This window comes from Perognathus longimembris, chromosome 11 (assembly GCF_023159225.1).
Source record: "Perognathus longimembris pacificus isolate PPM17 chromosome 11, ASM2315922v1, whole genome shotgun sequence".
In the NCBI taxonomy this organism is placed as follows: domain Eukaryota; kingdom Metazoa; phylum Chordata; class Mammalia; order Rodentia; family Heteromyidae; genus Perognathus; species Perognathus longimembris.
Window position 1 is genome coordinate 29,745,180 of NC_063171.1, and position 24,406 is coordinate 29,769,585.

General features: G+C 37.8%; 1 protein-coding gene across 1 annotated transcript in view; it reads left to right on the plus strand.

Annotated features, from left to right (window-relative positions):
- Positions 1-1,814: 1,814 nt before the first annotated feature.
- F5 (coagulation factor V) overlaps positions 1,815-24,406 on the plus strand; it is a 68,330-nt gene continuing 45,738 nt past the window's right edge. The window contains exons 1-4 of the mRNA XM_048357781.1: positions 1,815-2,009; positions 4,702-4,793; positions 13,103-13,225; positions 23,084-23,296. Coding sequence (XP_048213738.1) covers positions 1,861-2,009; positions 4,702-4,793; positions 13,103-13,225; positions 23,084-23,296 — 577 coding nt within the window. The 5' untranslated portion in view covers positions 1,815-1,860. The remainder of the gene's footprint in view (positions 2,010-4,701; positions 4,794-13,102; positions 13,226-23,083; positions 23,297-24,406) is intronic.

A 24,406-nucleotide genomic window follows, 5' to 3' on the forward strand; every position in this document is an offset into this window, starting at 1 on the left:
ATAAAGAGTAACAAACAGAAGTATAAATTTGAATAGAATTGCAGGACTTCAGAAAATGCAAGGGATAGTTTGAGATAAGAAAGAGAGTGGCAAAACTCTGGACTACTAAGAAGAGACAAAATCGATGAGAAGGTGGAGAATGGACTTCTTATTTATTTTTATTTTTACTTTTGGGGGAGGGGCAGTAATTCAGCTTCTTCACCCAATGCCCTATCACTTGAACCATGACTTAAGCCCATTTTGCTTTTAGTTTATTTTTCAGATAGAGCCTCCTGCTTTTTACCTGGGCTACCCTCAAGCCATGATCACTCTATGTCTCTCATAGCTAGGATTACAAGTATGAGCCACAGCTCCTAGTTTGTTTTATTTTGGAATAGGGAGCTTGACTTGAATTTGTCATCCTGATGCTCCTGCTTCCTGAGTACTTACATGCAGATGCCACAACACCTGGCTCAAGAATGGACATCCAAAATTAGCAAGATAATATCACCAAAAGAGCAGAGACAGAGGATTAGCCACTGAGGTGCTTCACATGCTTCATCGAGATCCTCTGTGACATACCAGATTAAAATTCATGAATGTAATAAAAACATAAAGCATGGACAAAAGCTAGGAGGCAACTAGACCCAGGGAATGCTGGATGAGTCAGCATGATGCTTCAAACAGTAGAATTCTTAGAACCTCCATCAACAGTAACATTTAACACAGTGTGAAACAGATCCTCCAGGTAGTATAAAGTACCCTGGAGGCAGAGAATTACAATGTAGGAATAGACATAAACTGTGTGATTTGTCCTGGGCATTCTATAGTTTACCAATCTTATAGGGTAAACTAGTACACACACACACACACACACACACACACACACACACACACACACACACACACGGGTTTGAACTCAGGGCCTTAAATTTGCTGGTGTGCTACCTCTTGAGCCATGCCCTCCATGCAGCCTTTTAATCATTAATTGGAGATTAAGTCTCCACTTTTCTGCTTGAGAATGGCTTAAAATCATGATTCTCCAGGTTAAAAACTCTTTTGAGTAGTTTAGGACTACAGGCATGGATGCCCAGAGGGGAAAAAACTAGTATTATCATTTCTGCCAAACATATACTATTTGTACAACTAACTACTAAATGTTAAAATTTAAAAAGCAACAACTACATGAGAGAGAGAGAGAGACAGACAGACAGAGAGAGACAGAGAGAGAGGAACTCAAAGCCATACAGCTAGTAAATAGAATGTAGATCTAGACTACAGAGTATTTCAGCCCATGCTTCTAAGCCTTTCTCTACTGTGTTTTAGTGATAAGCCCCTCATGGAGACAAATCTATGACTTAGTATAAGATAGAAAAGTGATACAGAACACTAGATTTTTGGTGGGCTGCTCCCCTTCTTCCTCACCACCTGAAAGCAGTGTTTCTGTGTCCCTTACTTACTTCACAGCAATTGTCTGGGGCTGGCGAAGCATAAACTTTGATCCTAGCAGCTTTGCTGCGTGGAGTGGGGTAGCAACTGTTCCCACAGGCAGTGAAGCCAAGGAACAGTTTTGTGGCAACAAAGCCCTGAGCACTGGCAGAGCCTCTAGCAGGATCCCTGCCCTTTCTTTCACCTGTAGTAAAACAGTCACTAATCTGCTGTTCTCCCTGATAAATAGCTCTTGTCACCAGACCAAGTCCCTGCCTGGACAAGCCCCAGGGGAAAGAGGGGGGGAGCTACTGGGCCTCAGGACACTGCCACCAGCAGCCTGCAGAGCTCATTGCAGCCAGGACAGCCCCAGCGCCTTGCTGGGCTCTTGTCAGTTAAGTGAGCCCTGCTGGGGCCAGGGCAGAGGCAGAGGCCAGAAGAAGGAGAAGAACCATGCTCCTGGCCTGCCCACGCCTTTGGGTCCTGGTGGTCCTGGGCACCAGCTGGGCAGGAAACCAAAGGGCAGAAGCGCTGGTTAGGCAGTTTTATGTGGCTGCTCAGGGCATCACTTGGAGCTACCACCCTGAGCCCACAGATCCAAGGTAACTCTTTGATATATATTTAAGATCCTCTCTCTCTCTCTCTCTCTCTCTCTCTCTCTCTCTCTCTCTCTCTCTCTCTCTCTCTCTCTCTCTCTCTCTCTCTCTCTCTCTCCCCTAATCTCTAATCTTTCATACCACATAAGTAAATGTAGTTTATAAAGTATCATGAACAAAATTAACTTGGTAGATGCTCTCTTTTGCCTCTATGAACATAATTTATCAAACTAGGAAATATTTGGGTTGGTTGGCTAGATGCTGCTTTCTTCACAAAAGTGTTTTTTTTTAAATAGTTTGTTTAGTGTGGTTGATAATTGGCCTAATACATTGATTAATTCAAAAGAAGTACAAGGCTCTAGCTCCCTCCTGAGCCCTACTGGAAACTACTGTTTAAGTGGTCTCATGTTTTTAATAGAATTTCTAGCTATTATTTGTTCTATCGACTATGTAGTTTTCATCATGTAAAAGTAAAGAGGTACAGTTTGCCCTTTATTATCAGCAGATAATTGAATAATTGTGTTACTTTCTAATAACCGTGGAAATGCAATACTTGCAACTTTGTCTTTTATGTGTTTCATATTTGACTTATTTGTTGATATTTAATGTGACCTTAGTTTTTCTCACCTTAAACCACTCCTTAGAATACAATTTATAATATTTTGGTAAGGTTACTATTAAATGGTTTATGTTACTTAAATAAATGTTCAAGCTTGACCAACTACAATCTTCATTTTTATAATTGAAAAATTACAAGTAAGATTTCTCAAAAATTCATAAGATTTATTCAATATTTCCAGTTAGTTACATATTTTGTTTCAAATGGTAAACCTCCTAGTGTGAGTCATTTTTTAAACCTAACATCAAGTTTAGAGGGTTGCGAAAGATGGGTTCCTCTTTTACAATTACAAAACCAAAGCAATCTGCCAAGCAATAATGTACTAGTTTAAAAGGGCTTTTAGTTTGTTACATTAATATTTTGAAAAATTTTGTTAACAAACTATCTTGAAGGGAATTACATACCATTTTACCTTTATAATACTTCTTTTAAAAAAGTTTATTATACATATTTCATTTTAAGGTGATCATTTAAGTCACACCTATACTAAGAAAATAATATTCTTTGTTTTTTGTTTTGATAGTACTGGAGATTGAACTCAAGACTTCATATGCTTGCTAGTCAGGCAGGTGTCCGACCACTTGAGTCATGCCTTTAGAACATCTTGTTTCTTTGATGTCAGAGCCTTGTACTTGCTAGGCAGGTGTTCTATCATTCTCTGTCCCTCCCCTCACCCAAAGATACATTCTTGATATTAGTCTTGTCTACTTATGAGTAGAATAAAAACTTAATTGTTTGCTTCTGTTTAATATGCTATGCCTATGGAAAGAAAATGGATAAATGTAGGTCAAAGGATACAAAGTTAGGGATTAGTTCTAAAAAGAACTATAGTTAATAAAAGTATATGATGTTGGTTGGTCTTTATCTGACTAGGAAGAAAAAATGGGTAAATAATTGACAAGAGAACTCAGATAGAAGAATTTCTCTCGTAATGGTCTCTATTATTCTGTGAAATATGGTGCTATAGTTATTAAGATTCAGAAGCCCATTCAACCTATAAATAAAGAATCCTGTAAAACAATTCTTATCTGGGTCAGATAGAGGAGAGGAAATTATTTAATCTTTTTGCCTCTTGTGTCTACTTTTAATCAAGAAATTATTTTAGCTGGATGGCAGTGGTTCTTGCTGGTAAGTCTAGCTACTCAGAAGGCTGAGATTTGGAGAATCACAGTTGGAGCTAGTCCTAGGCAGAAAAACTCACCAGGCTCTATCTTCAAAACAAGCAGCAAAAAACAGAATCGAGGCTGTGTGACTCAAATGGTAGAGCATTAGCCTAGCAATTATGAGGTTCTGATTTCAAATCCAGCACCTCCAAAAATAAAAGATTATTTAATTTTTCTAAGATAGCTAGCACTTTCGTTTATTTGCTTCCCCTTGGAATTCCATATGCATCACCACCTTCTCAAATAGAAATAGGGCCTATTCTCAAGGTTTCTCAGTAAATTAAAATTGTATTCTGAGATGCAGAAAAATTTTTAACCTGGATTTGATTGGTTAGCTTGAGAAGAGCTGAAATATTTACTTACAAATTATTTTATAATGTTTCAAACTTCATTGCATATATGTGCCAGTCCTGCGGCTTGAACTCATACTGTGGCTTGGGTTTTGCCATTCAAGACCACTGCCTTACCAGATGAACCATATCGACATTTTTGGCTTTTTTGCTGGAGATAGGGGGATCATAGATTTTTTTTTTTTGCCCCACCTGGCTTCAAACCTCAATCCTCCAATATCAGCCTCCTGAGAATTGCAAGTGTGTCCAACCATCAATTGTATAGTTAATCTAAACCGAAAGTCTGAGTCCACACTATGATCTTCATTTTCTTTTTAGAAAATTGATCCTGAGAAAATGCTAGAGCAGCAGAATTCGCTAAGAAAAAAACACTTATCACAACAAACTATTTTTGAAGATATCGAAGATTATTTCGTTATCTTTATTAATTGTTCATATTTATAAAATCTAGGTTTCTGAAATGTAATAAAACACTAATATTTTACTAAATGTCTGAATATATGTACCTTTTTGTAATATCAGTAGATGTCATATATATCTTTCATCTTTTTGTGTTGTATTCCTAGGTTGAATTCTTCTACAACTTCCTTTAATAAAATTGTCTATAGAGAATATGAAGCATATTTTAAGAAGGAAAAAACACAATCAAGCATTTCAGGTAAGCTTGAAACTTAGTTTTTATTTTTAAATGATAACTTTCTTTAGATAATGTGATATTTATTTGTTTCTAAATACCCACATTTTGTTAAGATGTTGTTTTTTTAATGATACCGGTGATATAATATGCAGGCTTGGTGAACAAGAATTAAGCCAAATGGCCTTTTCTGAGCATGGAGTCCTGTGACATTCACAAGTCTCATTGTCCATGAAGCCAGCTATGTTTAACCTTTGTCAAAAATAGATACAGAGGGCTGGGATTATGGCCTAGTGGCAGAGTGCTTGCCTTGCATACATGAAGCCCTAGGTTCAATTCCTTGGCACCACATATATAGAAAAAGCCAGAAATGGTGCTGTGTCTCAAGTGATAGAGTGCTGGCCTTGAACAAAAAGAATCTAGGGACAGTGCTCAGTCCCTGAGTTCAAGCCCCAAGACTGGCAAAAAAAAAAAAGTCCAAAAAATAGATACAGAATGCAGACATAATAATATTCAATGGTCTAGTTTAGGTAGCACAGATGTGCTTCTTAATGATTTCTTAATCATTTGATCCACAGAATGATCATAGATCTTATAGTATTGTGGATTTCAACATGTATATATTCCTTTAGCCATTTTCTCTGTGTATTGTCATTTATATAGTTTCCTTTGAATATATGTGCACTTAAATATTGTTTTGTCTTTAACAACTATGTATGAGCCCACAAAGTGATTTTTAAAAGAAAAATCTTCATTTTTCCTCATATCTTCTTTAATCAAGAAGGCTAGGTTGACTAGGATATTAAAATACTAAATATGGAAGTATTTTTGCAGAAATGAAGGGAGGACCTCTTCTTGTTGGGGCCCCCTATCAATAATTCATCCATCCTTCTCCTAATCAGGTCAATGTCTGTCAGTTTTTCTGGACTCACTGGCCACCTCTTTCCTACTCATTACAGTCTGTCCCATCTCCTCTCAGCTCCTTTAATCTTTAATCCTTCTTGGATTGAGTCATCCTTCCAGTCAAAAATCAATAACAACAAAGCAAAACTAGATAAAGAAAAACACATGTATCTCTCTCCTTTTCCTTACTACTGATTTCCTGGATGAAGAGTCTATATCATTCTCTACATTTCCTCTCCTTACATTCCTTCCCTCAGGTGCTCAAATATGATTGAATCCCCTGCAATTGCTATCTAAAAAAACTGTCAGTGCCTATGGTTTCTTTTCAGTTCTTTTGCTAGAATTAGTATATTTATAACTCTCCCATCTTGACATTTTGTCTTTACCTGATCTCCCTCTTTCTTCCTTTTTCATTTCTTGCTAATTTCTCTTCCATGGAGTTCCAACCTCACCTATAACTATGGCTTTAATAACTACCTCTCTGAAGACAATGTCCTTCTAACACTTCTGTGATTCCTACCAGCAGAATTCTTCCCCCTTCCATATGCCCTAAGTAATCACAAAGGAATTCCTATCTCTTAGCGCCATTGTGAGGATCAATTGAACAAACTACTTATAATAATGCTAACTTATACAAAGTATTTAGCTACATTGTTATTATTGCTATTGCAGCTATTAATTATACCTCTATCAAATCAGATATGTCATGGTATGGTGTGCTTCAATGCTCCTTCCTTCACTTGTTTTTTGTTTTGTTTCCTGAATATTGTCATTTATGTATTATTTTTAAATACATATGCATTTAAGAATTTTTACTTTTTAACAACTGTATATTGAAACTCAATACATTTCAAGCTCTGGGGATACAAAAATGAGTATGACCTAGACACTGAATTCCAGGAGCCAGCCAGTGTTGGGTATGACCTACAAGTAGATAAGCAGCTACTTTACAGTAAGAATAAGAAATATGAAAATGATTCTTTATGAAATTGTAAGAAACCTATCTCCAGCCTAGTGGTCAGGAAAGTCTCTTTATTTCTAAGTTGACAGCTGGAAAAATAAGCATGATCTTGGAAAACTAAATGGTAATGAGTGTAAAGATTCATTTTATTTTTTAAATTATTATTCATTTATATTAACTTTACAAAAGGATTTCATTGTAATATTTCCATACATTCATATAATATACTTTGAACATGCTTGCCTGTCTATTCCCCTTACCTAAAGATGCATTTTGACCTAGGAAGTAGTATATAAAGGTTAAGAGGTAAGAGTGTATGGTGCATTCAGGGTGCATGACAGGATCAGCACAGGGGTGGGAAGGTGGGGATGGGGGTTGGGCACCAAATACAAAAACCAGAATTAGCAAGTGATACAAGTAGAAGAAGGACACAACAAGATAAGGGAGCTACTTTAGGTTAGGGCTTTATCTTGAAGAAAGTCAGGAGTCATTGAAATGATATAAGCAAGAGGAAGAGACTTACATTTGTGGTTTTTTAAATGGTGTGTCCAAGTATGGATAATGAGTTGAAGTTAGACAAGTCCAGAGCCAGAGAAACTAGTTAGAGCATCTTGGTGTCAGCCTAGATAAGAGGCTGAGATAGTGTCCAAAGATATTTAGGAGCTAAAATCAACTAAACAGGATGCTGATAATAAATGAGAGAGAGGAATGATGATTGGCTTCGTAGGTTTTGAACAGAAGAATGGAAAGAAAATTTAGGAAAAAGCAGATATTTGTGAAGGAAGCTAATGTGCTCAGATTTGGAGTTCAAGATGTCTGTGGAGGGCCTATGGAACGTTGACAACTGAGCAGACAGATACAGAAGTTTGATTTTTAGGGGAGAGATTTGAACTAGATATTGATAGTTGGGAGACATCATAACCAAGGTAGAAAATGATACTTTGAGAGAGGATGAGAATATAAAGCTGAAGACAGAGAGCTCAAAGGAACAAGGGCTGAAGGATAAGCTAAGAAAGAAAAAGTCACCAGAGAGCTTGAGAAAGTTTGCCCAGAAAGAACAGGGAAAGCTAGAGAATGTGGTATCCTGAAATCAAGGGTCAAGCATCACCAAGAACTACTCACAAAGGGACCAAAAAATGCCTCCCTGCCTTTTGTTTTGGAGTAGTGAGGGGGATCAAATGGCAAGGGTTTAAGGAGAGAAATGATATGGGGAAATGGAAGCAGTAAGAATTATGCACAATTCTTTCCTGAAACAACTGAAAATGCGGTGAGAAATGGGGTAGCTCTAAAAGGGAATGAGAATTCAAAGGTACTCAAAGCTTGGGCTGGGTTAGTTGTATATAAACAGAGTTCCTACATTTATTGGGGGTCAGGGGAGGAAATTAAGGTTTTCCATGTCATTACATTTGAAGCTGTGGACAGGAAGTTGAAGGATTTTCTCTTCTCTACTACAGCTTATTCCTTTTAATACTAAAACTCCAAATTTAGCACATATAATAGACTTTAAAAGAACTATTAGATTAAATTTTACGTGGGTAAAGGGGGAAATGATCTAGCAAACATATTCATTAGGCCTAGGGTAGGTATTTGAAGCTACCTCTGGGATTTGATCAAATTAAACAAATTTTAATGCCTGTGCTAAGTAAGACATTGTTCTGAGTGCCATGGTGGTAGAAAGGCCCAAAGTAATCCTGAAGACTTTTAAGCAACAACAAAAAACATTGGTAGCTTTTGAAGAGGGAAGTATTGTGATTGAAATCCTTTCAGATGATTAACTTCTGTGGTAAATTTCTGATTTAACCTTATTAATTAGAAGTAGACCTTGAGAAATGATGTAAACAGCCTATGATTTATGTTAAGCCCATTTCACTTTAATCATTACCTTTCTGTCAACTGTTGTGTATCCCAGAATGTATTTGTTTTAGGACTAAGGAATTCTAACAGGCATTTTTGTGCAGTCTTTTCTTGAGCTCCGCTGAAATGTAGGATAGGATCATGTTCATCGTTGGTTCTAGTTAACAGAAGGAGGCAGAGCTGCTGTGAGAGAAAAGCCTCAGATTTGACTGAAAAGAGCTGCATTGAAACACTGTCATTAAGTGCATGATCCCTCCTGTTCCCCAAGTCTAGTCCTGTGTCACTTGTACCTTTGCCCTGTTTGCTGTTCCACCCACCTGCTACATATGATTCTAGCTGAGGTCCTAAACAGTCATGGTACTTGACTTCAGTAGCATGGGCCCATGTTACTGTGGTTGCAGATGGGAGCTTGGCTGCCAGGCAGAATTCTGAAGATGCTTGTCCAATGCCAGGCTCTTTGGGCATATGGATAGAAGGAGGGACCAGACTCATTTTCAAGGGTTCTGTTTTGTGCTTTAAGAAGTGCAATGATTTCCTGGTTTTGGTGGTAGTAGGGTTTGAAGTTAAGACTGCATGTTTGCTGGGCAAATGCTCTTCAGTTTGGTTTTTTAGGGGAAAGGTCTTCCTTTTGTTGGGCCTGGGCCATGACCTACTTATTTTCACTTCTGCACCAAGAAGAAGTCTGCAAAGGGCGAGGGCAATGTGGTTAATGGAGAGGCCAAAGAGTAAAAAATAGTCATGTGTTTGTCTGCATGGTAGAGTAAGGTATTTGACTTGCATATATGAAATTTGTAATATATTAACATATATATATAAATTTTGCACTTAATTTTTCTTTATTTATAAAGAAGCAGGATGAGGGCTGGGGATATAGCCTAGTGGCAAGAGTGCCTGCCTCGGATACACGAGGCCCTAGGTTCGATTCCCCAGCACCACATATACAGAAAACGGCCAGAAGCGGCGCTGTGGCTCAAGTGGCAGAGTGCTAGCCTTGAGCGGGAAGAAGCCAGGGACAGTGCTCAGGCCCTGAGTCCAAGGCCCAGGACTGGCCAAAAAAAAAAAAAGAAGCAGGATGAGAGGCTGAATAAACACTCCAAAGACCATTGAAACATGAGGTCTTGTTAGGTTAATAATTTACAAGGCCTATTCTGGGCATCTGCCTTTGCATCCATGTGCTGCCAGCTCACAAATCAATCAAGCAAGGACCTATGGCAACAAATGCAGCACGTCGTGTGGCAGCACTGTCACACTGTATATTTGGTTTCGGGCAACCCAGACAGGTGGGAGAGGCATGTGAGTTTCCATGAGATGCCAGGATAGAAGGTAGCATCTAGACTCAAAATCAGGCAGTATAATCAGATAGTGTCAGGAGAACATCTGGATTATTCTGGGAAGATGAGGACTTGAATTTGTTTCATGGAAGGTAATGGAGAAAGATTTGTCTTGAGGATTTGAAGACCTGAGTTATAGTTCCACTGAGGCATAGACTGACCATGGGCCATCTTGGCTTCATACACACTTCCCAGGTTTTCTTAACCTTCTCTAACATGACAAAAGTTGTGGCCTCGATGGTCCTATGAAGAGATAACATCAAAATAAACAAGAGGATTCACGCACAAGAACATATAAAAACGCTAGGACAAGGAGTTTACTTAAGAAAAGCAATAACAAAAAACAATAGATAGGAATATAGGTATAGGGAAAAAGTTAGGACTTCTTTTCTTGAGATTAGGGTTAGCTTTGCTGCTAGAAAAACATACCACAAATTTAATGTCCTAGAGCAACATAAACTTGTTTATCCTGTGATAGTCACAGTTCTTCAGGTCACAAATTTAAAAAATGTTTCACTGGGTTAAAATCAAGGTATTGGCAAAGATGTGTTACTTCTGGAGACTGCAGGGGAAAATTGTTTCCTTGCCCTTCTTGTTTACTAGAAGCTGTCTATATTCATTGGCTCAAAGCCCCTTCCATCATCAAAGCCATCAGAGTCATCTAATCTCTTTCCAAACCTCTTTAACATCTCTCTTACAGATCCCTGTGGTTAAATTTGTCCTCTCTGATAACCCAGAAAAACTCAAGTTCTCGAGATCTCTAATTTGATCATATTTGATCATATGTACATATTCTCATCTGCATATACTGCTCTGTATACTCATAGATCCTAGGTATTAAAGCATGGACTTGTCTGAGGGGAAGGGACATTCCTTTGTTTACTACATCTGCCAAATGAAACCTTCACATAAGATCTATTCCAGAGTGGCCCCTTAACACACCCAGTACCTAGAATTAGAACCTCACTGGCTTCCCAGAACAAGTTGGTCTTCCTCACTTTCTACTCCATAGCCAATCCATCAGGAGGTCCTGAAAATATCTTGTAAATGTCTAATCTATTCTTTCCTCATCGTCTCTGCCACTATAACCTCAATCTTTCAAGCAGCCTTCTCTCCCATCCACTCTGGTTTCTCCTAAAAGCATTCTTCTCAAATGCAGCTAGAGATTTGAAAATAAAAATCTAGACCTTCCTGAAAACTTCAACAGCCTCAATATATTAGTAAAGACAAAACTCTAAAAAGGCCTGAAGTATTGGGCCTCAGATTATGACTTCAGCTTTACCCTCTCCCTTTTCTCTTACTACTAACATCTTTTATGACATTCTATTATCTGAATAGTCCAAATTCCCTGGAATCTCAGGGTCTTTGTACATACTCATCTCACTCTCTAGGAAGGCTTATCCATCTCTTTACCTGTCTTTGGATGTCAGTGAAAGTATTACTACCTGAGGAGCATGTCTCCTTACCCTCACACTCTTCCTGGCTCCAAATACTCTTCTCTTTCATAACACCACAGTTTATAATTAAATTTTCATGAATGTTTGTTAACATCTGACTTCCCTACTAGCTATAAACTCTATCAGATACATTGGGGAGTATATGTTATGCTTTTATCTACTGCTGCAATGATTACACCTAGGACGATGTGAGCACTCATATTTTTATGTGTTGAAAATTTGTGTCCTGAAACTTGAATTCAGAGCCAAGGCACTGTCCCTGAGCTTTTTTGCTCAAGGCTAGTGCTCTACCATTTGAGCCACAGCACCACTTCCTGCTTTTCCGGTGCTTAATTGGAAACTAATGGACTTTCCTGCCTGGGATGGCTTCAAATCATGTTCTTCGGATCTTAGCCTCCTGAGTAGCTAAGATTATAAGCATGAGCCACCAGGGCCTGGCAATCAATATTTTTTGAATTAATGAATATAAAGTGAAGGATGTAGTATAATAAGTGGCTTAGAGTTCTCTAAGAGTCACAGATTTGTTTAAATTATGACTTCACCCCTGTAATACTTTTGTGAGCCTAGACAAGACATTTAAAAATCCCTGAAAGCTCAGCTTTCTCAGCTATAATAGGAGGATCTTATTATCTATCTTAAAATTATTTTGAGAATTAACATAGGTTTTACAGTGCTCAAGTGGAAGTCCTGTCCAAATTATTGCCACTGCAAACAAATAATAGTTGAACTCCATACCTGGTGTACCTTCCTCCATGAGCTTCTATCAATCCTAATGCAGAAGCAAATCTCATGAAAATTTGTAGATTGCTTGGAAGTAAGAGCAGCCAATTCCTGTCATTTATCTAATGTGGGGCTTTGGTGATAGATCTTGAAGCATTCATGGACACAGAATCACACAGGAGTGAGCATGTGTTAATTAAAGTACAGAGTCAGGAGCTCCATCTCCAGATCTGGGGTTATTTAGAACATTTCTTTTAAGTTGTTCTGAAATGGCGACCTCACAGATTATATTTTGAGGAATTCTAGGGTATGATTCTTCAAAACTCTGACTCAGATATTGACTCACTCCTCATCTCTCTTTTCTCATTCCTCCTGCTTGTTGTTTTCTTGAGATTCATTAAGCTCACTTGTAGTTCAGGGATTTTTGAACTTTCTCCAGGACTGGACATCTATGTGATTTGCTCCTTTACTTCATTAAGTCTCTGAGGTTTCCCACTTTAGAAAATTCTAAGGTAACCACTCCCTCACATATCCTGTATAATTGAAAATAATCTTTCTGCTTTTGACTATATAAATATATATATGTATATTTTAAAAACAAGAGTGATCAGGGTGGGTTGTTTTAGGCTAGAACTATTTCTTTTACTCTTTTGACTTGCTTTTAGTCCAGGCCAAATATTTTATCCTCCCATTTTTTTAAATATGACTCCTATAATGTAGTTAGTGAGTTAGCAAAGTTTAGATTTCAGAGAAGCAGGTCACCTTCAGGACCAGGAAGGATAACAGCAATCACTTTAGGGGTTTCCTGAATACTTTTCTTTCTTTCTTTCTTTCTTTTTTTGGCCAGTCCTGGGCCTTGGACTCAGGGCCTGAGCACTGTCCCTGGCTTCTTCCCGCTCAAGGCTAGCACTCTGCCACTTGAGCCACAGCGCCGCTTCTGGCCGTTTTCTGTATATGTGGTGCTGGGGAATCGAACCTAGGGCCTCGTGTATCCGAGGCAGGCACTCTTGCCACTAGGCTATATCCCCAGCCCAATACTTTTCTTTCTTAACAGCTCTGTCTTTGATGATTCTGAACACAGTTGATTTAAAATTTTTGTTTCTATAGGACTTCTTGGGCCCACTTTATATGCCGAAGTTGGAGATATCTTGAAAGTTCACTTCAAAAACAAGGCTAACAAGCCCGTGAGCATCCATCCTCAAGGAATTAGATACAGTAAATTCTCAGAAGGTAAGAGGAATTTATTGCCCTCTGACAAGAGAAAATGTACAACTCTTCAATTCCATTGTCAAAGATATATTATTGCTAGCCTCATGTTGTTAGAGAAATCTTCTTTTTCACCAACTGTATTTATAAAAGTTATTGCCTTTTTAAGTATTTGAAATGAAAAGGGGTGTTTGAAACCACCTACATTTCCAGTTTTTGTTAGGTTTTATGTATCTTAATAGTTGAGTGGCAAAGTACCTGATGTCCCTAAATTCTAATATGTTCACCTTTAAGTTGGGAATAATAACATTACATTAGTAAGATAGTTTAAGGCAAGAGTCAGCAAAGGTTTCTGTTAAAAGGCCATCAGTAATTATATTCAGCTTTGCAGGCAATAGAATTTCTATTGCAACTACTTAACTCTACCTAATAGCACAAACTCAGCCACAGAGAATAAGTAAATGAATGCATAAATAACACTTCATTTATGGAAGCAGGCAGCTAGCTGAATTTAGTCCATAAATCATTGAAACATTGATATATGACTACCCTGACAGGGTTGGTTTGACACAGTAACGAGAGTCAGTATGTGGCATTTGATGGTGGTGGTACTGGAATAGTTATAAAAACTTGGATGTAGTATGGAGGTTAAGAACATAAGCTATGAAGTGTTATCGTTTCTGAATCTATGACTTTAGCATCTCTCTCTGTCTCTCTGTCTGTCTGTCTCTCTGTCTCTGTCTCTCTGTCTCTCTCTGTCTCTGTCTATCTCTCTGTCTCTGTCTCTGTCTCTCTCTCTCTCTCTCTCTCATCACCAGTCCTGGGACTTGAACTCAGGTGCTGAGCACTGTCCCTAGCTTCCTTTTGCTCAAGGCTAGCACTCTACCACTTGAGCCACATCTTAGTTCTGTTCTTTATACAATGGGAATAGCTATACTCACCCCACAGGAAAGTTTTGAGAATTAAAGAGATCATTTGGGTAATCTCATGGTTCCTATGACTTGATAAGTCTTCAACAAATATTGAACACTGGATGATGATAATGATGGCAATGACCATGAAGATGACGATGATGAAGGTGACTGTATCAGCCACAGGACAGTAAGAACCTGTGTTAGCATTGTTCTGAATATTCCTGCTGTTCTGTTTATAGTATTCAGAGTTAAATTCTGTCAGACACTGGTATAAACAATAATTGTACCTATTGTATTAGTTGTTGGAGTACGGGCAATTTTAACAGTTGTAATAGTGTATACTGCAACAATTGCAATAGTGTAATATTGTAATAGTTGTTGAAATAAGAACATTTTAGAATAAATTCAGATTTCTTATGTTTTACAAATATCTTCTCTTCTCCCGTATATTCCAACCATGATACATTTTTCTTTGTTCTTATTTTTATTTTTTGCCAGTCCTGGGGCTTGAACTCAGGGTCTGAGAAATATCCCTGGCTTCTTTTTGCGCTACCACTTGAGCCACAGCGCCACTTCCAGCTTTTTCTACATATGTGGTGCTGAGGAATCAAACCCAGGGCTTCATGTATATGAAGCGAGCACTTTACCACTAGGCCATATTCCCAGCCCACCATGATGCATTTGAAGCAGTAGCAAACAGTTTATAGTGTGGTTTTATAGGCTAGACTATCAGGGGAAAAATCTTATCTTGACTCTTAGCTTTATGACTTTTGGAAAGTTATTCTACCTCTCTGTGTTTCATCTCTTTCATCTTTAAAATGAGGAGAGTAACCATATAAATCTTTCATGCATGTTTATTACCATGAAACATTAGAAAAATGCCTAGCATATAATAAGTATCCAAATAAATTTTAGCTTATACAGTGTAGAAGATTCTTCAGTCAAAATGTGTTCAAATAATTTAACACTTACCAGATAATTTGTGAGTCAAAAAATGACTCTCATACTTATTATTTCCTATATAAATTAATGTCAAACTCAATACTACTAAGGCATAATAAGTGAGTAACAGGCCAATGAAGTCCCTTCCCCAGGAGTATTTGTGCTAGCTAAACTTAATGCTTGAGAAAAACAATGAGCATTAACTGTAAAAATGTCTACACTGAGCATGTGGTATATGCCTCTGATCCCACCTAGAGGAAAGGCTGTAGGTAACAGGATCTTGGAGCATGAAAGCAGCCCTAGGTAAAAATATGAAACTCTGCCTGAAAAAACAATTAAACAATTAAGTTCTGGGGGTGTGACTCCAGTGGTAGAGCACCTGTCTAGCACGTATAAACCATGAGTAACACACACACACACACACACACACACACACGTAGGAAAAATAACTGAAATGTCATCTATTTTCAATATTTAATGTGACAAGACTCTAGGTGTCTCTTCTATGTTCCTAACATCACACCGTGCATGACATGATGAATAGGCACTTAGCCTCCTCATGGAGTTTCCAGGCAACTATATCAGCTCTGTAATACAGAGCAGGCAGCAAAAAATCTCTGAATGTCAGGCTCCACTTCAAATATGGGAGGAGGCGACAACAGTGGACTTGGTACCCTAGGTAGGCTGTTTGCACAGCCGTTTGAACCTTGCCACATCTTCCTCTTCCTGTAATGTTTATTCAGCCTTCTATTCATTTCAGTTGGTATTTATTTTTTTTTTAATGCTTAAAAATCTGCCACCACTTTACTTTGTGACTTCTTTTGGTATTCAAACTAGGGTTTTCTTTCCTACCATTTGAGCCATGCCACAGCCCTTCCCCCCACCACTTTACTTTTTTCATTTGTGATTTCTTAATAGTGCATAGTAGTGCTTCTGGTCTCACAAATAAGAAAAGTAAATTTTTATCCTGGAAATATAGTCTACATTTCAGAAAATGACTAGTTTTCTATTCATTTTATAATACATTGTTCCTTTAAAAATATCTCCTTTTCCTGCAGGGCACTGGAGGTTCAGGTCTATATAATCTTAGATCTCAGGAGGCTGAGATCTGAGGATCATAGTTTAAAGGCAGCATGGGAAGAAAAGGCAGTGAGATTTATATATCCAATTAACCACCAAAAAGACAAAAGTAGTGGCTGGGGATATGGCCTAGTGGCAAGAGTGCTTGCCTCTTATACATGAAGCCCTGGGTTTGATTCCCCAGCACCACATATACAGAAAACGGCCAGAAGTGGTGCTGTGGCTCAAGTGGTAGAGTGCTAGCCTTGAGCAAAAAGGAGCCAGGGACAGTGCTCAGGCCCTGAGTCCAAGGCACAGGACTGGCCAAAAAAAAAAAAAAAAAAAAAAAGACAAAAGTAGAGCTATGGCTCAACTGGAAGAGTACCAGCCCTGAACACAAAGGTCAGGGACACTGCACAGGCCAGAGTTCAAGCCCAAGGATCAGCATGTGCCTGCATGCACGCACGCGCATGCACGTATACACACACACACATCTCCTTTTCCATGTGTAGTACTCACCCTCACCAATAGTCTCCTTCCATAGTTAAAACCATTTTTGTGGTATAAATTAATTAGATCCCAAGCTAAGTATAGGATTAGATATAAGTTTGAGTACTAGAAAGCAAGCAGGTGGGTTACTGTTTCTGATGAAATAAGTAAATTGTGACTTGTAAAAATGGTTATAATTTATTTAGAAATATATTTAATGGGAACATGTTTTAACATCAGGACATAAAGTGTCTATAACTATGCCTAATCATTTAACAATTTTCTATTACTAAAAAGGTTTAATTGCCAGCTAAATTTTAGAATATTTATAAGTAGCATACAAAGAAAAATAATACTAGAGCAAATTATGTTCAGTAAGTTTTTCAAGTTTGTTTTGGTCATTATTTTTAGAAAGCTTGCCTCATGGTCTCAAATTGTCATGTTATTCTTTAGTTTATGTTCTTGTACTTTAATTATGTGAGCTGTATCATGATTGTTGAACCACAAAACTAGTTTTGTGATGTTTAGCCATCTGCTAATAAGCCAATTATCTGAATTTAAAAGAGAGCCCATTCTTTGCATATAATTGTTGTAAAATACTCTCTATAATAAAAGAATCTTCTAGGTTTGCCCTTAATATTTCAGTGTTTGACATAATGTAGACTGTTTCTTTTCTTTTTTTCTTCTTTTTACTTTTTAACTAAATATTTTGGGCTTGTATTGACACTTCCTTGAATATATAACAAATACCTGTACCAAACATCAACCTTAATATAAAAATCCTTTATAATCCACAAGAATGTAAATTTTTCTTCAAAAGAGACTTGTGCTCCTTGTGTAATAAAATCAAAGTCTTTAAGAAATCATTGCCCATTGCCTGAATTATAGTCTCTAAAAGAACATTCTGAACCTCTGCGCTGAAGCATTCTTAGCTAAGTCCATTAAATGGGGAGGAAAGAGTTGATCATAAAAATTAGTATCGGGAGAATTGAATGAATGAGTACCATAAGGAGTTAGCAGAAAGGATCTTTTCGTGAAACTGCATCATTTTACATTTAAAAAGTACCAGGCAAATAGTTCGGACACCATGACAAGAATAAACAAATTAGAAAGCTATGGGTTGAGTTGGAAGAGAACAGAACTGAGCAAATATTAACATAAAAGACTCTCCTTGTGTAAAGAACTTATTCTAGACTGAACAAGGGCTTTTTGTGCTCTAGCACAATATTCTTTCCTGCCCATTTCTCCTCTTTTTAGTTTAACTATTTTATTTTAGCCAAAGAAATCAGATTTGCCAAAAACATATCAACACAAATGCTTGCTCTAAATAGCTTTTTATATTTCATACCTTACATTAGTGGACTGAAAAATTGAAAATATAACTTGCTTGTTACATTTGGAAGATAAAATTATTTGAAGTGAAAATCATAAAGGCCCTGATAAAATTATCCTCCCACTTTATCAATAGTAATTCTTACTCATATACAAAAAGAATATATCACAATTTGCAAGTCAACTTCAAGATGCTTTAATATTCACCCTTTAAACTTAATTAACATCATTCATTCAAATATTTGAAAATTTTCTTAGATTTAATTTATATGTAATTGTGAATTCTTTACTTTGGCCAATTATATGTATATTCATTTGTGTGACTATAGTAACCCTTCTAATATTTATATGTATATCAAAACATCATGTTGTATACACACACACACACACACACACACACACACACACACACACTGCTGGCACAGAGGTTTAAACTCAGGACTTCACAATCTTGCTTTTCTTTTCTTTTCTTTTCTTTTCTTGCCAGTCTTGGGGCTTGAACTCAGGGCCTGAGCAGTGTCCCTGAGCTTCTTTTGCTCAAGGCTAGCACTCTACTACTTGAGCCACAGCGCCATTTCTGGCTTTTTCTGTATATGTGGTACTGGGAAATTGAACATCATGCATGCCAGGCAAGCCCTCTACCGCTAAGCCACATACCCATCCCATTAGCTTTTCTCTTTATGCTCTTTTTTGCACTTGAGACACACCTCCAATTCCAGCTTTTTGCTGTGTAGATAAAGATCTCTTGGCTTTATCTGACTGGGCTACCTTTGAACCTTAAGACTCAGATCTCAGCTTCCTAAGTAGCTAGGATTAGAGGCATGAGCAACTGGAACAGCTAGAAATACCACAATGTTTAACCTCACTATATTTTCAAAGAAACCTGTATATAAACCACTGACCATTCACAGGTTTTATATCATTAGAAAAAAAGTCTCAGTGCAATATCTAGGACAAATATGGTGACATTGGGTGGTTCTCAGTTATTTATATTGAGTTTGGTTCTCCGTCCAGAAATCAGTGTGTCCCAATTGTGGCCTCTGGATTGAGTAAAATCTAGAGGTGAAATATATCACATATGCAAGTATTGCTAACTAATAGGGTCCCCTCACAGACTCTATGTTACATCTTTACCTGGCATAGTGTCTTGGACAGATCAGTAATGATTATGATGATGGTGGTGATAATCATTGTGCAACTAAACTGAAAGACTGAGGGCTGAGGTGGTTGTGAACAGTTATGCTATTTTACTACCAATTTTTACCTTCAGAATAGATATGTGACTACAACAGACTAGATGTTTGAGTCTCCCTAAAATTTATATGGTGAATCCTACTCTTCAGTGAGATGGCACTAGGGGTAGGGACTTTGTCTTAGAAGGTATACCCTTCTATAGGTTAATTTCCTAGTAAAGGAGACCCCAAGAATTACTCTTTCATTCTCTTTCTTCCCCATGGGATAGAATGAGAAGAGAACCCCCTTCTCATAGCCTTTCCATGCTGGAACATGATCCTGGACTTCCGGCTCTAGAAATGTCTCACCATCTAGGATACATAGAAATGCCAGTCAGTCTATGATACTTGGCTACATTAGTATGGATGAAGGCCATGGCTAATTTCAATCTTTCTCATGTGTTACAAGAACTCAAGAACATTTAAAGTATATCTCATCAAAAGTAAACCATAAAGGTTAAGACTGTATTCACTATAAAATGTCAGCAAAAAGAAATACTTAACTGAAAATACCACCATGTATTGCCATAGTCTACCACCACACTTAATAAGTGCCAGGTGTGTTATATACATGTGTTTTCCAGTTCTCACAACTCATCAACAATGATATCTATGGATATTATATTACATATTTATGATTATAATCTGAGTAACAGAGCCAAAATAAACAGAAATAAAATAAGCAGAAGCTAAAAGGGGCACTAATAAACTTTTCCAAGTTTACACAATTGACAAAGGGTAAAAGCAAAACATGTTAACTCAGACACAAAGTTCCTATGCTTTTCCTCACAGCCTAGCAGGAGTATCTTTAAGTGATTTCTCAAAGCTGATACTGAGTCTGACATCTAAAAAAATGAGCATATGAAGAAAGTTAAAAGTTATGGTTTGGGGGCTGGGAACATGGCCTAGTGGTAAAGTGCTTGGCTTCCATACATGAAGCCCTGGGTTTGATTCCTCAGCACCACATATATAGAAAAAACCAGAAGTGGAGCTGTGGCTCAAGTGATAGAGTGCTAGCCATGAGCAAAAAGAAGCCAAGGACAGTGCTCAGAGTTCAAGCCCCAGGACTAGGAAAAAAAAAAAAAAAAAGCTATGATTTGCCCCGAAAATAAGGTCACATTTTATACTTTCCTTTGGAGGCAAAGGAAAGAATGTTGTTTTCTTCTGTAGGAATCCCCTATGATGTTTTCACAGCTATAATAGTGGATGTTTTGTGGCCAGAAACAGGCATTTTAACCATATGAGGCCAGAAAGCAGGAAGCACTGGGTAGGGGCCAGCAAGTTCATTTCAAATGGTGAAGCTAACGGAGGAGGCAGTTCTGCTGTTTAATTCACAAGGTTTGACCCTAGAGGGTGCTCCTTCTATCAGTCCTGTTTGTGCTTTGTTACCAAAGCTCTTTTGTAACTTTCTGGGAGCTAAAGCTCCCTGTTTATCTGAAGAGAGTCTACTCATAAACTTTTTTTTAAAGACTGAAATAATGTTATAAGTCACGGGAAGTTCTTCAAGCTCTTATCACTTCTCAGCTCCTAATAATTTTAACACTGAAATCTTGTGTATCGTTGGAGTGGTAATAAATGCTGGTTGTCAGTATCAAACTTTTTTTTTTTAGAAGAAAGACACAAAATTTTCAATGTTAAACTTTATACTTTACAGAAGGGCCATGGGCTTGGGTATCTATAGCAGTAAGGTGGGTAATTGATAAAAATGGGATCAATGGTTCATCAGAAATCAAGAGCACAGAAGATTCTACTCCAATCCAGTTCTATGCAAGAGTTTGCACTTATAATGCCAAATCTCTAGTTTTTTTTTCAATTTTAAAATAATTTTGGGGAACTGATGTTCAAACTGAGGGTCTCAAGTTTCTAGGCAGGCACTTTACCATTTCAGCTACACTCCTAGGTAGCTAGAAAGAAACCCACATCCCTAGTTAGCTAGAAAGAAAGAAAGCTCTCTCTCTTCCATCTCCCTCTCTCCCCCCTCCCTCCCTTCCTTCCTCCTTCCTTCCTCCCTCCCTCTCTTTCTCTTTCTTCCAAAAAAAAAATCAAGATTTCAATTTTGCACATCTCCAGACTATCAAAGTTGGCATTTAGTTTACTGTAGTACTAATGAAGACTAACAAAACCACCCATTAGCAGTGACTTGATGAACTTGGTTTTATCTCCTAGAACCTTAAATCTTAGGATGCTGGTTAACATGTGTGAGCATTAACCCTGTGCACATGCTCCCTGGTCCTCACTATGCCCTGTACTACTCCATGTACCATGAAAGCACCAGTGATTCTAGAACGAATGCAACCAGAACCTTACCTTGAGTACTCCACACTCTGGCAACCAAGACAAGCAGAATGCAAACAATTATACTTCAGGAGGAAAAGTCACTTACACAACCTAAGAAATATTTAACTACAAACAGTGATGAATATGTGGCTGAATCAGATAAAGAAGGACACTGAATAGGTGGCAGTTGAAGGATGAGCATGCAACTTAAGGAAAAAGAGATTTAAAAATGAAGAAATCCGGGGCTGGGGATATAGCCTAGTGGCAAGAGTGCCTGCCTCGGATACATGAGGCCCTAGGTTCGATTCCCCAGCACCACATATACAGAAAACGGCCAGAAGCAGCGCTGTGGCTCAAGTGGCAGAGTGCTAGCCTTGAGCGGGAAGAAGCCAGGGACAGTGCTCAGGCCCTGAGTCCAAGGCCCACGACTGGCCAAAAAAAAAAAAAAAGAAGAAGAAATCCCCAGTAAACTGTGGGACAATGTCATTATAAAACACACATACATAAACAGATCCCAGAAATGAGGGGGATAGAGAAAGTATATGTGAAGGAATAATAGATGAAAACTTTATGTATTTGATGAAGATTGAAATCCTACAGATATGAAGGGGCTTGACTGAAGAAAACCAAAACACATCATAACCAAGGTGCCGAAAACTGAAAATTAGAGAAAATGTTCAATATATATATATATAATGTATATGTACATATATATATATTTGTGTGTATGTATATATCACCTCATTAAATAAGGAGTGCCTCAGGCAGACAATAAACCTAAAGCCCATGGCTGATGCCTCATTACTGTTTGTGACTTCTTTGCCTGCCTCACTTCCTCCACATCTATCACATCTTCCTTTAGTGGTGGGAAACCCCACCCAAACCTCTGCAATTCTTTCAATCTTGAGTGTCTCAATCCCCCTTCTTTGAAAAGGAAGATCAAGTTCTACAATCTCCCCTTTCCTGCAATAAGGGGAAGTCTAGTACATGTTACAATATGTCTTGAGGTGCACAAAACCAAAAGTGAGACATCATATCTTTAGACCATAGTTTCAAAATGTACACACAAGATCAATTAGACTGCATATCAATACTGAGCCATAGGGAGAAAGTTTGGGACAATTAGATAATGGAGATGCAATAAATAGATGAAAAGAAGATATGGAATTTTCAGATCCAAACAAAACAAAATATTTCCATGTGCATTTACTCCATTACTAATAGACAGGTATAAAGTGACTTCTCATAGGCCATAAGAAAAAATATAATTCTTATATTCTAAAGTGATTTGCTGATAAAATGTGACTCCAGTGTGATTATATGTAAACCACTGCTAGGATACTACAGAAAGATAAGTCAGTAAACCTTAATTAATTTACTAGTAAGAGTTATTCCTCATCACCAAAGTGTCAAAGCCTTTATAAGTATGCAGGCATAGAATTAGATGTGTGTGAAGCTTCCCAAATTATAAAGGTTCACTATATTAAGGCATATGTTCTCCAGGGAGCTCATTTCAGGTTCCCTAGACTCGAGAAAGAGGACAAGTGTTCCTCAGAAATTACCCAGTCGTCTTCGAGAAAGAGGACAAGTGTTCCTCAGAAATTACCCAGTCGTCTTCGTGGCTACTATTTCTTCAGGTGCTTCTTACCCTGACCATACATTTCCTATGGAGAAGATGGACAATGCTGTAGCTCCAGGCCATGAGTTTATCTATGAATGGATTATCAGTGAGGACAGTGGACCCACAAAGGATGACCCTCCATGCCTTACACACATCTACTACTCCTATGAAAATCTGACACAGGACTTCAACTCAGGGCTGATTGGACCTCTTCTCATATGTAAGAAAGGTAAGAGCAACAATAGCAACAACTAAAAAAAAAAAAGATTCAAGAACAGCAAAGATGTTGAGATGGTAAGGAGCGCTATCATGAAATTGGCTCAGGAGCATTTTTATGCTTGCTTATACATGAGGCAGAGAAAGATGGATGTAGACTTCAGATCATTGTTTTATTGTTTGGTTTTGTGGGGTTTTTTTGCCAGTCCTGGGGCTTGAACTCAGGGCCTGAGCACTGTCCCTGACTTCTTTTTGCTCAAGGCTAGCACTCTGCCACTTGAGTTACAGCGCCACTTCTGGCTTTTTCTATATATGTGGGGCTGAGGAATCGAACCCAGGGCTTCATGTATACAAGACAAGCACTTTACCACTAAGCTATATTCCCTGCCCCCAGATTATTGTTTTATAAAGAGGAAAAACACTTGACCTTTTGTAAAGGGGAAAATTTCTGTTTCTTTTATTGCTTCCCTCATTTCAATTATGGGAGCTTCTCTTTGAATAAGATGCTGTTTGAGAGTATACTCTGATGGCATGCTTCTGTGATCTGTATCATTAACCTCAGGGACACCATCTTTGTGAGAGTGTGCACCTTCTATACTCTGTCAAGGAACTCCTGAGAGAACTTTGGTTAATGGATCTAGCATAGTGGAGTTTGGGGGTTGATAATTAGGTTTATAAATAAAAGGAAACCCCACATTCCTTTCTTGTAATCAAGATGATTACTTTAGATGGTAAGTATATAACATTGTAATGTTTCTTAGGATTAAGTCTTAGATGAGCCGCGTAAATCATCTTCCATTAATAGAAGAACCAAACGAATTGATACCACAAGAAATGTGATATACTCACTATCCACACATATACACAGACTATACCACATGTATTCCCCGATTCATTTATTCATCACAAAAATATATTTTTCATTTTCCTAGTTTTTAGAAGTTACTGAGACTGGAAAAATTTAAATTTGTAAAAGGCTCTTTCATTTTTACCATTAGCAGCATTTTTTTTCCTTATGGGAATGGAGTAATCCTGATAAAAGCCAATTCTCTAGTGCCTCACTTCATGTACAAATGAGAAAATTACAGTAAGCTTTCAGTGAGACACTGTTGTCAATTGAGCA